General features: G+C 39.8%; 2 protein-coding genes across 46 annotated transcripts in view; both read left to right on the top strand.

Moving 5' to 3' along the window:
* The first annotated feature begins 1,196 nt into the window (after positions 1–1,196).
* LOC121786740 lies at positions 1,197–8,335 on the top strand. Its single transcript, XM_042185370.1, has 4 exons — positions 1,197–3,507; positions 3,550–3,865; positions 4,994–5,339; positions 8,135–8,335. Exons 1-4 carry the CDS (start codon positions 1,197–1,199, stop codon positions 8,333–8,335), a joined length of 3,174 nt encoding a protein of 1,057 aa, XP_042041304.1.
* Positions 8,336–8,922: 587 nt separating this feature from the next.
* Positions 8,923–18,121, top strand: part of LOC121787368 (nodulin homeobox-like) — a 33,928-nt gene continuing 24,729 nt past the window's right edge. For 14 of the 45 annotated variants that reach the window (XR_006047367.1, XR_006047364.1, XR_006047375.1 and 11 more), the window contains exons 1-4: positions 16,218–16,393; positions 16,958–17,069; positions 17,491–17,582; positions 17,671–17,790. Coding sequence is in view for 1 of the 45 variants with exons in the window: in XM_042186082.1 (XP_042042016.1) it covers positions 17,789–17,790 (2 nt within the window). In the remaining 44 variants the exon portion in view is untranslated. Of the gene's footprint in view, positions 9,063–10,294; positions 10,781–10,928; positions 10,997–11,227; positions 11,280–11,466; positions 11,535–14,040; positions 14,908–15,002; positions 15,085–15,553; positions 15,705–15,942; positions 16,096–16,217; positions 16,394–16,957; positions 17,382–17,490; positions 17,583–17,670; positions 17,791–18,121 lie in introns of those variants that run through there. The other 31 variants (XR_006047388.1, XR_006047390.1, XR_006047392.1 and 28 more) reach the window with 31 other exon arrangements.

Raw genomic sequence — 18,121 nt, forward strand, 5'->3', positions numbered from 1 at the left:
TGGGTAGGATTTGCCATCGACAGATCCCGTGATTATATATTTCCTGCAGCCCCTTTATTCGACCCTCATGGTGATTTTCCCGAGTTCATCGGGGAGATTCACTCGTGTTTTATCCTACATGGCCAGGCACCGAGGGGGCCATACATGCGGCCGGGCGATCTAGCCCCGATAGGAGACCCAGGAGTTCCACAGCCAGCAGACCTCCAGCCCGAGCCGGTCACTCCGCAGCCAGCAGATCCGCAGCCCGAGCTGATTCTCCTACCTCTGCCCTCTCCACCGAGGCGTCGGACTCGCGGGGAGTTTGAGGCTGGACCATCTCGTTCCCCTTTGGGAGTTGAGGAGGACCTCTACCTAGTCAGCCCTGACCCCGCACCGAGCCTAGAAGGAGTAGGGTCGGCAGGCACCGAGGCGAGAGAGTTACGAGCTGCAGCAGCCGAGAGGCGTAGGAGGGGCAAGGCCCCTGCCACTCTTTCAGACGAGGGTGAGTCAGTTGAGCAGAAGATCATAGTTGGCACCAGTCGCCTACAGCCACTGCCCATTCCCTCCGAGGCATCTCTCGACGCACTGCCAGGAGCGACGAGTCGTACTATTCCGAGTCGCCGCGAGCCTATATCACTAGAGCGTGGACCCGTCGCATGGGCTATACGCCATTGGGGAGCTGTGTCCCGTGGACCACATCCTCCGGGCAGCACTATGGAGTCAGCTATTCTCCTTGATGAGAGTTCAGACGAGGAGGAGCCAGAGGAAGATGAGGAGGACCCGGGGACCGGTGCGAGTGCCACTGAGACACCAGTCTGATCGTTGACTAGATAGGGATGTCAGCTTTGTATATATGTGTGTACTCCAGAAACGGATCCGTTATGAGACCGTTCTGGTTTATGTTTTGACTAGCTATAGTATTTTGACATCACAGAAACATTCATGTGAGTGTTCTGTGGCTTGACATATTTTGACTAACATCTGTTTAGTAACAGATGTGATATTTTGCGACACCAAGAATGGTTGTACGAAAGTCCTCCGTGGAGGCAATTTTTCCCTGTACATAAACTTTATATGTATCTATATACATGTTTTACTTTCTGCCTTTAGCAGAATTTGATAATGATTGTTTGAATAAATTGAAGTTCTCTACTCTCCTAATCTTTAAAATCTTTCCAACAATAGTAACTTATAAGGAAGTGTTTTATCAATAGAAAATGCCGCCAAGGATAGCTGGGCGACCCCGAGGAAGAGGAAGAGGACGTGGTAGAAGGCCGCACCCTGAGCCCGAAAGACAACACGTAAACCCTCCGCCACCATCTCCACCTCGATCACTTTCGCCTCCACTTGCCCCGACAGTGGATAGGACTGTCATTAACACCTTTCTGAAAAAGAAGCCGCCAACATTTGACGGAAAAGGCGACCCCGCTGAAGCGGAATCGTGGATACGTGCACTAGAGCGCCTGTTTGACTTACTGCAATGCACAGATGATGAGCGCTTGATTTGTGCCTCACTCCAACTGACAGGGTCAGCAGATTATTGGTGGGAGGCTCGCAAAAAGATAATGCCCCCGCAGCAGCTAGAGGACCTAACCTGGGAACAGTTCAAGACAGGAATCTATGACAAGTACATCCCTAAGAGCTATAAAAAGCAAAAAGAAACAGAGTTTTACAACTTGAAACAGGGACGAATGTCAGTGACAGAATATGATCGCGCCTTCTTTGACCTGTCCAGGTACGGAGCTGATCAAGTGGATACGGATGAAAAGATGTCCGAGAAATTTTGTACTGGCTTGAGGCACGAAATAAGAGTAGCATTGGCTAGCCGTGGCGGAATACCATATACCGAAGCTCTAAAACTGGCCTTAGACATTGAAGCTGCATTGCCTAAGGAAAGACCTGCACCAAACCCTACAAATATGTCACTGCAGACCTCGTCCCAAGCCCCAAGGGACAAAAGGAAGTGGGAAGGAAACCAGAACCAGTGGAGACAAAAGAAGCCATGGCATGGACCACCCCGCCCACAAAACTTTGCAAGGCAGCCTATCTTTAACCCCACAGGAATCACTCAACCAAGGCCCAATCTTTGTCCCAAATGTAACAAGCCCCACAGCGGAATCTGCAGGGCCGGAGAAATGATTTGTTTTACTTGTGGAAGGTATGGCCATATCGCCAGGAACTGTCAAAATGGACCCCAGAGAAGGAGTGCACCAACTAACCAGCCAGCACAACGTCAACACTTGCGAGCTCTACATGCAGACACCCAGAACCACCAGACCCCGCATCCACAACGACCGAGCCTCTCAACTCAAGCTAGGGCATATGCATTGGGACGAAACCAACAGAACAACAACCATGGGAATTTGGCAGGTATGGGCACTCTACTGAACGTACCTATTGTCCTATTGTTTGATACTGGTGCCTCGCACTCCTTCATATCAACCTCGTGTGTAAGCACTTTAGAACTCACACCAGAACCAGCCGAACCTAGAGTAACGGTGTCCTCACCAGTAGGAGGAGTTATAGAAATCACACAAAAGTGCTCGAATCTAGAAATCACGCTCGGAGAACGTAAGGTTATTGCTAATAACTTGGGGGTCATGAAAATGGAAGATGTCGATATTATACTAGGAATGGAATGGTTGGCCAAGAACCACGCCACCATCAAGTGCAGTGAAAGACATATTTCCTTTCAAACTCCAGGAGAAGGGCAAGTTGAACTCCATGGAATCACTATGAACAAGCGCAAATCCATAATTTCGGTCCTACAAGCAGCCGCGCTGGTGAGAAAAGGGTGTCCCGCCTACCTCGTCTACTTAAGCAGAGAACATAATGAAGAAAAGAAGATTGAGGACGTGGAGATTGTACGTGAATTTACAGACGTGTTTCCTGACACGCTACCCGGGTTACCCCCAGACAGACGACTGGAATTCACCATCGATTTGGAACCAGGAGCCGCGCCAATTTCAAAAGCGCCATACCGAATGGCCCCAAAGGAACTGGGAGAACTGAAACTACAACTGCAAGAACTTTTAGACCTGGGTTTTATCAGACCCAGCGTGTCACCATGGGGAGCTCCTGTACTTTTCGTCAAGAAGAAGGATGGGACGTTGAGGATGTGCATAGACTACCGAGAATTGAACAAGGTGACACTCAAGAATAAATACCCATTGCCAAGGATAGATGATTTATTTGACCAGCTCAAGGGGGCCAGTATATTTTCTAAGATTGACTTAAGGTCCGGATACCACCAACTGAAGATTCGGTCTGAAGATATACCCAAAACAGCTTTTCGCACCAGGTACGGTCACTATGAATTTGTAGTAATGCCTTTTGGATTGACCAACGCCCCTGCGGTGTTCATGGATTTGATGAATCGCATTTTCCATCCATATCTCGACAAATTCGTCCTGGTCTTCATAGACGACGTCCTCATTTACTCAAAGAATAGATCAGAACACGCGGAACATCTAAGAACTACCCTCGAAATATTAAGGACCGAGAGACTCTATGCTAAATTCAGCAAGTGCGAATTCTGGCTCACGGAGGTTAATTTTCTTGGACACATAGTAACAGCAGAAGGAATCCGGGTAGACCCAGCAAAGGTAGGGGCCGTACAGAACTGGAAATCACCAACCAGCCCGAACGAAATTCGAAGTTTTCTAGGACTGGCTGGCTACTATAGAAGATTCATCGAAGGGTTCTCAAGGATTGCCAGGCCAATGACCCAACAACTCAAAAAGGGCATCAGGTTCGTGTGGACCCCTGAATGCGAAGCTAGCTTCCAACTGCTAAAGGAGAAACTAACCACCGCCCCCGTGTTAGCCGTGCCGGAACCAGGATCAAACTACGTGGTTTACACAGATGCTTCGAAAAATGGACTTGGGTGCGTCCTAATGCAGAACGGGAAGGTGATAGCTTACGCGTCGAGACAACTTCGACCCCACGAACTGAACTACCCCACTCACGATCTGGAATTAGCAGCCGTAGTGCATGCACTAAAAATTTGGAGACACCACCTATATGGGGTTAAGTGTGAGATTTTCACTGACCACAAGAGTCTAAAGTACTTTTTCGAACAAAGGGATCTAAACATGCGACAGAGAAGATGGCTTGAGTTGGTGAAGGATTACGATTGCACCATAAACTACCATCCTGGCAAGGCAAATGTGGTAGCTGACGCACTGAGTCGAAAGTCCCAATCACAAGCTTGTCTAGCCACCAGGGAGGGAATACTAATACAAGAATTCGCCAAGATGAGAATAGAAATAATACAAGCACCGGAAACGGTGGAAGCTAAAATCGCAACTTTGGTGCTGCAGCCCGACCTGAGGAAACGAATAGTTGACGCCCAAAGACACGACGAAGCGCTGGAGAAAATACGAATAAAAGTGCGGACCGGTGAGCAAAGCAATTATAGAGAAGAGGCGGACAATGCCCTCACTTTTGAAGGAAGACTGTGTGTACCGGCCAATCCGGACCTTAGGAATGAAATATTGATTGAGGCACACGACACTCCGTATACCGCTCATCCGGGAAGCACAAAAATGTACCAGGATCTGAAAAGAAAGTTTTGGTGGGACGGCATGAAAAGAAGCATCGCAATGTTTGTCGAGAGATGTTTAACTTGCCAGCGAGTCAAGGCATTGCACCAACGACCTTACGGGAAATTACAACCCTTGGAAATTCCCGAGTGGAAATGGGAACATATCGCCATGGATTTCGTGACAGGCCTGCCCAGATCCAAGCGTGGAAATACTGCCATTTGGGTAATTGTTGATCGACTCACGAAAAGTGCTCATTTCATCCCTATTCCCATCACGTATGGATCCGAGAAGCTAGCACAGTTATACGTAAGGGAAATTGTGCGTCTGCATGGAGTACCTGTGACAATCACGTCAGACCGAGACTCGAAGTTTACATCCAGATTCTGGCAAAGCATGCAAAGGGAAATGGGTACGAGATTAAATTTCAGCACCGCATTCCACCCCCAGACCGACGGACAATCCGAGAGGACAATTCAAACTCTAGAAGATATGTTGAGGGCCGTCGTACTCGATAGAGGAGAAAATTGGGAATCCATCTTGCATCTGATAGAGTTTGCCTATAATAATAGTTATCAAGCCACCATCGACATGGCACCTTATGAGGCACTATATGGAAGAAAATGTCGGTCTCCACTCTATTGGGACGAAGTAGGGGAGAGAAAGGTATTAGGCCCAGAATCCGTGGCGGAGATGATTGAAATCGTGAGACGAATCCGGAGTCGAATCAAGGAAGCGCAAGACCGACAAAAATCCTACGCAGATGAGCGTCGAACGGATTTGAAATTTAACATCGGAGAGAAAGTCTTTTTGAAAGTATCTCCTTCCAAAGGGATAACCAGATTTGGACTCAGAGGAAAGCTGAAACCACGATTTATTGGACCCTATGAAATTCTGGAATAAGTGGGCCCGGTAGCATATCGTTTGGCATTACCACCCAATTTTTGTAATGTGCACCACGTATTCCACGTCTCCCAACTTCGGAGGTACGTGTTCGACCCGAAGCATGTCATTCGTCACGAGGAAATCGCTTTAGAACCTGACCTGAGCTACGAAGAAAAGCCGATAGAAATACTAGACCGAAAGGTGCAACAGCTTCGGAACAAGTCGATTACTACAGTGAAGGTTTTGTGGAAAAACCACGGACAGGAAGAAGCAACATGGGAGCTAGAAGAGAAAATGAAGGAGAAATATCCCGAGTTTTTTTGTTTAAACACATCCTAAATTTCGGGACGAAATTTCTTTTAAGAGGGGTAGTATGTAACGACCCGCTAAGCCGATATTATTAGAAACAATATTATTAGCCAAATTACTTATATTAGTAACTTTTATGCGATTAGATTCGAGCTACAATAATTTGTCGTTGTTATTATTTTGATGATTAGACAAGTGAATAGAAAGCGTAAATATATGTATATATATATTACTCCTAGTATTTCTAAAGAAAAATCGGGTACGTCAACAAGAGTAGCTCCGATCTGACCTTGGTTTTTTTTTCCAGCGCTAAATCAAACAAATAAACAAATAAAATTTTCTTTCTTTCCAAAAGAATAATCGAATGAGATAATTATGGTGCAGATCTTTTAAGATAGATTTTGGCATATCATTTATTATAGCATTAAATGCTAGCAGAGAATGCATTAAATGCTATACAAAAGGAGAATGACTAAGGGGAAGAATGTTGGCAACTTGCTGTCAGCAAACTTGCTGCCAACGTATCATGTAGAAGTTTAGATACATCCACATGTATAACAGTCACTTTCTTCACCACTCATCTCTATCAAACCCCAACTTCTTCCACGTAACAACAACTTGCAACAACTTTAAGAAGACATCAGACATAGCAGTGTGTGTCCCAGATTCAGCCATACCAGACACTTTTTTTACTTTCTACTTCTAAGGTAATTTGTAATTCTCTTAACTTTTAATACAAATACATACATCCATGAAACATAGGACTTTTAATGATGCTTTAGACAACACCAAAAAGCATGTGACTCTTATAACAATTCTATGTAGACCTCTGAAATAAATATAGAAACTCATCTTGAAACAATCTGTAAATCTGCCGTGAGGAACTTCCGGCAGCGAGCTCGGCGCTCCGTCGTCAACGATGGCAGCCCACGCTCCAAAAACGCATCCTTGCTTTCTTTCCATGAATCTAGAAATCTTGGAATGAAATTAACAAAGTCTATTATCACAAAGGTATTTAAAACCTAAATAAATAAAAAAAGGGGGAGGGGATGAAGAAACCGATCACCTACCTGTCGGAAACGGCGTCGGCCGCTGGAGATGAGGGTCTCGACGGCGACGGCGCTGGAAGGGAGGGGAGGGCTGGTGGATACAATCCCCGCCGAGCTGAAACCTCGGCAAGAGCCGAGCATGGTCCCCGCCGAGCTGAAACCTCGGCAAGAGCCGAGCATGGTCCCCGCCGAGCTGAAACCTCGGCCAGGGCCGAGCATGGTCCCAGCCGAGCTACAACTTCGGCATGAGCCGAGCAGGGAGTAGGAAACGACTCCGGCAGACCTACAGCCTCGGAAAGAGCCGGTCGAGGAGCAGAGTGTAGCAAGGGAGGAAGTATCCATTGCGAAGACAGGGCCGGCGAGGAACGTGAAGCCTCCGAGCCGATTCGGCGACCTTGGGGCTGTAATGCATATTGATTTGAGGTCCATTCCGAAATTAAATTATTCCGGGCCTAAGAATGAAATGGTTAAGTAAGCTAAAATAAATAGTTGTGACCCAAATTGTTTTATTTTTTTAGGAGTAATTAGTAAAGTATAGAATATCAAATTTTGGTTGGAATCTAACTAGCAAACGAAGTGGAAGTAAATAATGCAAGATTTGGAAATTTCGAATAATAATAATAATAATAATAATAATGTTAATAATAAAGTTAAACCTTGAGATTTTATTTCTCATTTAATCAGATTAGTTTAAAACTGAATTAGTATTTATTTTTTTTTCCTATTGTGTTGTTTCAAAAGGTTATCTCCGCAAGTAAGGTCGGAGTAAGAGATTCAAGTAAGGAAAATAAGCGATCAAGGTGAGCTTTCCTATACTAAAAATACAAATCGTATTTTATGAAAACACGAACACATGTTCGTGATTCTTAAAGATGTTGTCTTGCCATAAATGTTTTTGTATGATGCCTATCTGTTTGGCTAAGGCCAAAGGAATTATGAATGATGATATAAGTCGAATTCGGGTCCCAGTGAGGGTGGTGTCCCCGCTCGGACTAGTGTACACAAGCTCCCTCTGTCATGTTGGGCAGAGCAGGTGACCGAGGAAGGTGGCCACCTTCCCGGCACAAGGATACCTCTGACATGTTGGGCAGAGAAGGTGACCGTGGAAGGTGGCCACCTTCCCGGCACATGCATGTAAGGTGACCGTGCGAGAACACCATCTCGACGGCACAAGGTGATCAGATATGGCTAAGTACAGGAAAAAGGGCCCAAAGTGAATATTTTAGTAAGCTCGGGTCTTTTCAATAAAACCCCGAGTATTACTGCGATGATGGCTTGACAATATTTTCAAATGTATATTTGTAATTTTCGGCATTATGTTCACTGAGTACTTTTTGTACTCAGCCCTGCATATTTCTAAACGTGCAGATTGAGTCGTGGAAAGGGGAAGGGATAAGTGCTGTGGAGAGCAATCTAGTAGATAACTATGAACAAAACTCCCGGAGGTTCATGTCTCCATACATGGACCGCGTTCTTTCGTTTCCGCTGTGCCGGTTAAGAGGCAGTGTCTATCTTACTCTTTACTCTGATAATCAGAACTTGTATGAACGGTCACTCGATTCTACATGATCGAGTGTATTTTGGTTATAAGTATTTCCGTATTTAAGTTATTATGTGTGTCTCGTTTTGCTTTGGTTTTAATTTCCCCTAAATTCTATCCCCGCTTCTTATAATCCCTCCTTAGTCGCGAATTCCCCGGATTATGCTATCCTTAGCTAACTGCGGTCGTGACAGTTGGACTCAAGGTATTGGTTTCTAAAGTCAAAGCATCATGCAGTTTCTGTCATAACTCTCAGAGAGATACATGTGTCATTGCATTTATAATAGAAAAAGAATTCCCAGACCCTTTAGATCTACTGTTACAATAACATTGAATAACCAGCAAGTTTTGTACTTTGAAAATGAAACTAAAATTATCTTAAATGTGCTGCAGAAATTTTACACACGAGAAAACCCAAATCTGACATTTCAAACTTTTTCTTGTTTATAGTATTGCCCAGTCGCAGTTCGGTCTATAACAAATGTTTATAGTATTTCCTATACAATAAGCATTGCAATATCTGCACTTTGAGAAGATTTTGCCTTCTATACATATGCAGTTGTCAATTTGTCATTTTGTCTTACTTGGTGGTATCATGGGCATTTGTTTTGTATAGGTTCTTGCGTTGCTAAAAAAATGTTTAATGCTCCCTCTGAGGCAAGCTACCCGAAGGGGCAACTGGAACTTAATGCAATGCGCTTGGCAGATGTCTTGTCAGATGATTCAAATTTTCTGTCATTCATCATGATAAACTTTGTAAGCTTTCTATCAGTACAACTAATTTTAAAATTTTAGAGTGCTATGGATTCCATGCCATGGTTTCTTTGCTATTCATGATTGAAGGTCGAAAAGACTCGAAGCATGACATCTGAGTTTCTTAGAAAATGTCTTTGCCTATTTGAACACACCAATGATGTGCTTGAAGAGATATTTTGATCAAATTGCTGGTTTTAACAAATGGATGTTAATTTTGTGAAAGTAACTTTTAAATGAAAACGTGAGAGTTTGAGCACCTGCAATAACCTAGACTTGTCGATCACCTCCGATCTTATCTTAGCTTAAAATGGTAGTACTATGTCATCTGTGGACAATGTTATTTGTATTTTGCATGTAATTTGCAAGTAAATTTGCAAGTATAGTGTGCCTATGGATCTAGTGGCAAATTATGAACTCAAACCTAACCAACAAATTTTTTGAATATGCTGGTATCTTGTGAAATGGAATAATGAGGGCTTCCCAAACTGTTGTTGCTATGTTCACAAGTCACTTAGCACATACAATGAATTTGTAAGTTTACCAGTATAAATATTTTTGTCATTTTAATCATCTAATCGAAAAACTTCCACGAACTGTTCAAGTGACATCATTTCCTCATTTGGTTTTTGTCACTGCAATCAGATACAAATGATTAGTAAGAAGAGTTTCAGCTATTTGTCAATGTATGATGGTTAATTATTTATTTTGTTTGACGTTTCATGTCTCAAGTATAATGAAAATAGGTATGCCATACCATAGACATCAATTATTTTAATTTATCAATTGTTATAATCTTTTCTCATGGAAATTTTGCATTTTTTTTCTGACACAAAAAATGCGTTCCTTTAGAGGGAAGCTTTAGCTGCAATCTTTCTTTTCCCTCATGAAGAGTTTGTATCTGGCTAGTGCTCGTCTGACCTTCTAGTTTCTAAAGAGGATGCACTATTAAACTATGAATTATATACATCACCACGATAATTCATATTTCACCAAATCAGTCAGTTACAACTATTGCATTGTCTGAAACTCCCTAAGTCATCAATGTATATAGACACATTAAATTTGAATTTACCCCTTGTAGTGTACCTCGTTCCTCTTATGCTCATCAGAGAACGTCTTTGTTGATTAAAGTGATTGCAAACCTTCATTTCTTTGTCCCGATGAATGCCAGGGTAAATGATTTAGTAATTTTGGTATTATATAGCAACTAATAACTTTTGTTTCAATCCCAGATGAGAAGGATCTGTCAACAAGTTCGTTTGGTTCATATGGAAGGACTATCAGAAACTGTCAGATGGATTCTTCTCTCTACTTCAAAGCTGACAAAGTATCCACAATTAGCAAGAACTTATGTATGCCTGCTTCTAATACACTATTGCATGTAGGTTCACTATTAAGTCATGATTTTTGAATGAAGATGATGTACAACTACTGAGGTAATTTCAATGTATGCTTTCCTTCCATGCTGATATCGGGCATTAATTATTTGTTTGTCCTATCTTTCTTAGTTTGCAATTTAGGTAATGAAACATTCTCGCACATGGTCATTATGCTGCTTCTTATAGTTCCTCTTTTTTTTTTATTTAATAAACCTGCTTCACTCAACACATTTATTCATTATGTGCATTCTGTAGATAGGTAATCTTGTTCGTGGGTTATTTATAAGTCATTTTGTGTCCCGGATCGTTCGTGCTGCATCTGAAGATCATTTAGTCCATGTAAAACCTCTCATGCTTAACCTATGGATATCATTCATCTTTTTTCATAAAATGTTAAGTGCATCTATTTTTGGGGTCTTAATAGAAATGATCTTTACCTTAGCACATATATATTTTTATCGCTAACCATTTTTTATATTACCTTTAGGACTAGCTTCCTATATTGGACTCTCAGCCCAGATGAAAAAAAGAGTCGCCCAATGCTACATTTTTTCTGTAAGAGATCATCTCATGTACCTTTTCTTGTGATGTTGTAATTACCTTTTCTAGTGATGTAAGACAAAACTTACACTTGATAAAAGAAAACAAAAGATTTTTTTATGATATAAAATGTTTCCTTCCTTTCGCTTAAGATTTGAAAATCATGTAAAAAAAACCATGTTTAAATAATACTTAATTTGCTCAGGGTCTTACATGATATGCAAATGATTTTACACTGTTTTGTAGGGAATAAGCTTCATAAAAAAGGAGTTTTAATGCAGAAAAGGAAGGTAGGAAGGTAAGACTATCTTGTAAAGATGACAGGAAAGATGGCACTATATATTTAAAGAAAACAATGTAATTGATCAATCAAAATTGAATGTCGCAAAGTTTCGAAGATGATCTAAATTGACAGAGTAATTTTTTTTGTTCTGCTAAAGATATACTGGTAGAGGTTTGTTTTCAGCATTTTGGTATGTCAGCAGGTAGTTTTCCCATACGTATTCGAGGATTCTGGTAACTCTACATCAAATCCTAGTCTTTGAGGATTCTGGTAAGTTTACTTCTCATCTTATTCGGGTGTTATTCAAACTTGTATATACTCAACTTGTAATGTTTCCTACTTATACATGAGAGCCTAGCTGCTATTTATTCTCACCTGTGGCTGAAATGTTAATTTTATAGAGAATTGAAATGTTATTTTCTCTTTGTAACTGACATGTTATTATTGAGAGTAAATTTCTGAAAGGTTGTCTGTCATGGTTCTTTAATATGTGCATCTCCCTATTTTTTAATGAATTCAGATGCATCACCAATAGATAAACAAGGGATATTAGCTTCATAAATATCCGAAAGTGCCCTAGTACTATACTGCTTTGTTATGAGAACAAAAAGCTTCCACGAACAGACTTTCACCACTTGCTATTTGTGTGTGCATGCAAGATCTTCTCTATATTGATTGTAACTAGCACACTTTTTTATGGGTTATTAGTGTAGACTTCGTTTCCCTCAAGGGTTGGTCTGCAAACTTGTTGTTGCTTACTAACTTCTGGAGAGCTAGGTTTCCCGTGCTTCAAATAAGGTGACAATAGTGTTCTTTGGTGTCCGATTTCTTGAGCTAAGGAGAGAGAACTATTCCGGTTTTGAAAAATTAATTGAAAAGCCATATGGTCGATCGACTAAATGAGAGCTTTACGAGTTGCAATCTTGTTGATATTGGTGCATAATAATGATTTGGGCAATAGGACTAAAAGCCTCATATCCAAATTATCACATGCCTAACCCTGCATAAAACCCTAGTGAGCCAGTTTGAGCCCCCAAAGCCTAATTTCTTTGTTAAAAATATTGAAGTCACTCTATTAGCCTATCTATTATATCCATTCGTTGGCCTATATTTTCTACCCGTCACTAAAATTAAAGTGCTAGCACATTCTTGGGAGAGTATTTATGGTGGCAAGAAAAAGATGGAAGTCCTGGAACATTCATTTGGTGATATTCATTTTTTCTGAGATGTGTAAAAAAAGCCAAGGCTCGAAAAAAAATAAGTAAAATGGCAGCCTTTCATGTGTAAAAAAAGCCAAGGCTCGAAAATATAAAAATAAGAAGGCAGCCTTTCATGTTTAAAAAAAGCCAAGGCTCGAAAAAAAAGAAAAAGGCAGCCTTTCATGTGTAAAAAAAGCCAAGGCTCGAAAAAAAAAATAAGAAGGCAGCCTTTCATGTTTAAAAAAAGCCAAGGCTCGAAAAAAAAAAGAAAAAGGCAGACTTTCATGTGTAAAAAAAAGGCAAGGCAGGAAAAAAATAAAAATAAAAGGCAGCCTTTCATGTGTAAAAAAAGCCAATGCTAGAAAAAAAAGGCAGCCTTTTATGTTAATAAAAAGCCAAGGCTAGAAAAAAAAATATCGAGCGAAAATTAGAAATAGTTAAAGAACGCTCAAAAGAATAAGATGAATTGGTTTAGATGGTAGAAAATATCAAGTTTGGGGTGTTGAGCTATCAGAATTTTGTACGCATTGAGTGAGATGTGAAGGATGTTTTGATGGATGTGCTAGCATTTTAATAATGGTGGTAACCTACTTGACCATATATGATCACACCTTTACCAAAAGCCCCATTACATCCAAATGAATAAGACCTTTTCATTTATGCATCATATTGACTTGTGAGCAATGAATTTTGTTTGAGTTTGGGAGAAAGATCTTATGTGCTTAAAATAAAGAATAGCCGGAAGAACTTCTCTTTAGGAATTAGCGACGATGGTTTGAGACTCCCAAGACATAACTCGAACTTAGATTGAAGCATTGGGATGCCTAGCTCTTAGGGAATTAGTTCGTGTACAGTTGTTGTTCTAAAGTCTTACCCGCGAGAGAATTCAGGGTCAACCTAATTTCTCTAATGATTTGTGCGATTTGGCCTGAATTGAAGTAGAGGATTATCTAATGTCTTGTGAGTGTGCTTAATTGTCTAACTTGCTTGAGGGCGAGCTTTATAATTTATCTGTTACATATATTATATTTTTGTGAGTTATACTGTGCATGACGTGTTTCTACTTTTTCTAATCCACTTTTTTGCTACCTTGCAGCTTTATAATTAACACATACATAATATTCTATTTTTCTGTGTCATATGCCGTGTACAAATATGTGCTTTAGTAGTGTTTCTTTGATATATAAACCCCATTGATTGTCAAATCTGGCATCTTAATATATCTGTTAAATGTATGTACATGGTTATGTTGTTTCTGGTATCAAATGGTCATTATAGAATTCTACAAATATCTGCAAAGGTAAAAGTGATTTATATGCTAGAGCATTTGTTACTGTCCTCAATCTTGGCAAAGGTAAATGTGGTATTCATGGTATTTTCTAAGATAATTTGGAGTTTTATGTTGTACTTGTCCGTATGTTGGTATGTCCTACTTAGAATATGTTTCGGTATTATATGAATTATCAGCGGTGTATAGTCTCTGATATTCTATTCTATTATTACCTATGATGTTTGTCTAATCTGTTGTTTTGTTATTCTCTTTTAGTATCTAACTCTTCCGTCCATGTTTGGAACAGGCTCCAGCATCAGAAGCTCAGGACTAGATATCTTTTTATTATAAATAACTTGTCCACTGCAAATGTTGAGGCTAAAGCTAAAGAGTTTATTGAAATTTTGAATTTTATACTATCCCTGGTTAGCGTTGTATATAGTTATAGAGAGGGAGAGATTTAGCTTGGCACTACATTCCTTACCTTAAACAGTTCTCTGGATGGAATTTACCTTTGGAGTTACTCTTTCTGTTTGGCATTTTGAAATATTTTGAAATAAAATTGAAACATTTGAACAGAGATATTGTGCAAGCCATTTATGTAAACTGCCAGGTTTGATTTTTCTACTTACTTTATTCATTTTGGAAAGCCGGTTTTTATTCTTGGTATTTGTACTATGTCTAGGTTCTGTTTTAAACAGAACTTGTAATATCTAGTGTGGAAGAACTATCACTGCTGAAAATTTAGGAACCTGGCTTGGGAAGATTACTATTGGGAAGTTCTAAGGGAACGAGTGGTAGATTCAAAAGCTTTGATTGTAGAGGTTTCTTTTCGTCTGTTTTGTTTTTGAGTTTACTTCATAAACACTGGAGTTGGGTTGTCTGAAATCCTCATGTTGCAATAAATATTATTATCTCATCTTGTTGATTCAAATTTTTTTTCTGACACATGGAAGTATATTATTTGTTGAATGCTTTTAAGGGACTCAGGCATGATGCCTGTTAATTCTTTTACCTCAAAGGTACGATCCATGGTTTATTTTTTATGTAGTTGCGAGTCCAAGTTTATTTCAACTCAAATGTGTTTGTTTTAGATTTTCAAAGCCTGTTCAAACAGCATTGCATACGGGCCTCCTCACCCTTGGGCAGTGGTAATCTCAAATTTAAGATTAAAGTAATTCTGTATAAACATATCTGGTTAATCTTTGTTTTGGATTCCAAATCATAAATTTTGGACAATTTTCTTTGTTGATATCTCTTTGGTTTCAGGTTCTGTTTAAGCATTTAAGTGTTGACCTCAAGGATGTCACACCCTCTTCTCTTCTAAAGGATGTAGTTTGACAATTTGAAGGTAATCCTGATTTTTTAAATAAGGATGTTTGATCTTCACAACCACCAAGAATGCATGAGGTGAAATGTGGAATTATTTCGACACTAAACTAAATTGAGATACCCCTTGATGTTGCTGCCTCTCCCCCATCTTGGCAGCCAGTCTCATATAAAGTGCAGCTTGTTGCATCTACTTTGGCAGGGTGACTGCAAAAATTATATAGGCCCATGTAGGAAAATCTAATTAATTATTTGACTTACATATTGGGGAGGTTTCCTTCGTTACTTTATTTTGCAAACAATTTTCGTGCAGTAAATAATTTAATTACAATGTATGGACTCTAGCCTACTCCGATTTCTGTATATTTTATCTGTTGACTTGATTACTTGATTAGCCTACTCTAACCTAACTATGTTAGTTATAATGTTTTCCTGTTCTAAAATATTCAGCTTGCCTAATGTTTATCCTTTGTGAATGCTTCTGCTTCAAGATCAGTCATTAAGCATCAACTTGTTACTCACCTTACGCTGGGCATTGCTTTAAGAGCTATTTCAGTTGCTCATACTGAACCTGACGTTGGCCATAGTTCCAATACTAATCACCGACCCGGTCTTATTCAATCTTCTGCTCCACATATTGAGGTATTAATGTTATCTTCCTGTTAAGTTATTGAACCTGCATATGAGGAACAGAGGACTGTTTCCTTGAAAACATGACAAATGTTAAATTGCTATCTGGATGTCATCATCCAAAATCATCTTCCCTCATGCCTATATGTGGTTTCTGGTTTCTCATGTCTATGTAGTTGTGGATAATACTTCTATTCCAAGTGATTTGCATGAACTCATGATCACTGTAATTGCGTCCTTTTGTTTTCAGATTGCAGGCCCACCATTTTCTCTGATCGGACCCGGCAGCATATTGTCTGGATTAGCAATTCCCTCATTGATCCCACTACAACAGAGACCACCAAGTTCTCTGGATGAGAGTGGACTCCTAATTTCATGAAGCCAACACAACACACCTACCATTCCCTAGGCAAGTAATAGGGTCTTTGTCTACTTTGATGTAGTTCACTCGATACTTTTTCTATTTTTACATTGTTTTGACTGTATTTTTGAGAGCTAATCTACTCAAACCCACAATGCAGTGATGCAGTGGCGCTATGCTGTCAATACAATCTGCCTCGTGGGTTTTCCACGGTCTTCTAGATCAACCTCAGCAATAAAATTATCACTTTTAGCTGTGCTACTTTTCTCATGGTGTGTTTGTTGATTACATTAACATTGGGACTGGTGTTACAGCTGAGAGAAGAGAAACTTCCATAGAGGTGATTGGATGTAGCTGTCTTATACTTTTTTTGGTCTCTGTTTACGCTTTATCTTGATTATTTTGGTTTTCACATGCTTTACTCTGAGGATTTTCTTCCTTGTTATGGACTCCTTACTTAAATGACTTGTAATTTTGATCGGTTCCTCTGGTAACCTATGTGCTAACTGATAGCACTCTCAATCATATGTATAAAAATGGTTGTATTCTCGAATCAATTTCCGTTTCTTGAATTGTCAATCATTACCTATGTTCAACTAGATACTTGTACCATTATGTGGTTTCTGTATATTTTATCTGTTGACTTGATTTGTTTGGTCAAGTTCCTCAACAATTTAATTTGACTTAACATCGCTTATATGTCAATTATGTAGTTTTATACATAGTCTACTGTCTTTGAATTTGTTATCTTTATTGGTCCGTTTGATGATTATGTTTGATACAACAAATTCTGGGTTACTGATTGAACAAACATGAGCACAGATAAATAGTGTTGTAAAATACTTTTCAACCTAAAATATTCAGCTTGCCTAATGTTTATCCTTTGTGGATGCTTCTGCTTCAGGATCAGGCATTAAGCATCAACTTGTTACCTCACCTTACGCTGGGCATTGCTTTACGAGCTGTTTTAGATGCTTTGAGGAAGCTTGAAGATTCAAAAGTTTGTTCCTTCCTAGGTTATCAGTTAATGTTATTATTGAGAATTTCAGTCTGACCATGGCTTTATGACATTCATATGTTTTTCTTTGGGACTGAGGCATTGGAGCAGTTTGTGGACCGTCTCATTGGGTGGTCACAGTACTGCAATCTTATCCTGCACTTTGTAGCATTTATAGGGAGGGCACTTAATAAGATTTCAGCTGCTCGTACTGAACCTGATTTAGGGGGAACCTTTAGCTGCAATCTTTCTATTCCCTCATGGAGAGTTTGTATCTGGCTGGTGCTCATCTGACCCTCTAGTTTCTGAAGAGGATGCACCATTAGACTATGTATTATATGCATCACCTAGATAATTCTTATTACAACTATTGCATTGTCTGAAACACCCTAAGTCATCAATGTATATAGACACATTAAATTTGAATTTACCCCTTGCAGTGTACCTCGATCCTCTTATGCTCATCAGAGAACTTTGGTGTTGAATAAAGTGATTTCAAACCTTCATTGCTTTGTTCCTGATGTATGCCAGGGTAAATGATTTAGTAATTTTCGTTTTTAGTCAGGGTATGCCGCTTGCTACTACTATTTAGTAACTAATTACATTTGTTTCAATCCCAGATGAGAAGGATCTGTCAACAAATTCATTCGGTTCATATAGAAGGACTATCAGAAACTGTCAGATGGATTCTTTTCTCTACTTCAGAGCTGACAAAGTATCCACAATTAGCAAGAACTTATGTATGCCTGCTTCTAACTCTTCCCTTGATTAATCAAGTAGTAGTACATATCTATATTCTATACATTATTGCATGTTGGTTCACTATTAAGTCATGCGGAGTCTTTAGTGTCAGGATTTTTGAATGAAGATGATGTACAACTGTTGAGATAATAAGAATGTATGCCCTCCTTTCATGCTGAAATCGGCCATTAATTATTTGTTTGTCCTATCTTTCTTAGTTTGCAATTTAGGTAATGAAACATTCTAGCACATAGTCACTATGCAGCTTCTTGTAGTTGCACTTTTTTTTCTTTAATAAACCTGCTTCACTCACCACATTTATTCATTATG

This window comes from Salvia splendens, chromosome 22, assembly GCF_004379255.2.
Source record: "Salvia splendens isolate huo1 chromosome 22, SspV2, whole genome shotgun sequence".
Taxonomy (NCBI): Eukaryota; Viridiplantae; Streptophyta; class Magnoliopsida; order Lamiales; family Lamiaceae; genus Salvia; species Salvia splendens.

Coding starts and splice junctions, on each gene's coding strand:
- LOC121786740 (XM_042185370.1), top strand. CDS start 1,197: ATGCCGCCAAGGATAGCTGGGCGACCCCGAGGAAGAGGAAGAGGACGT. Junction 3,866..4,993: donor GCTTCGAAAAATGGACTTGG/GTGCGTCCTAAT, acceptor ACAATCCGAGAG/GACAATTCAAACTCTAGAAG. Junction 5,340..8,134: donor GAGAGAAAGTCTTTTTGAAA/GTATCTCCTTCC, acceptor CTAAACGTGCAG/ATTGAGTCGTGGAAAGGGGA.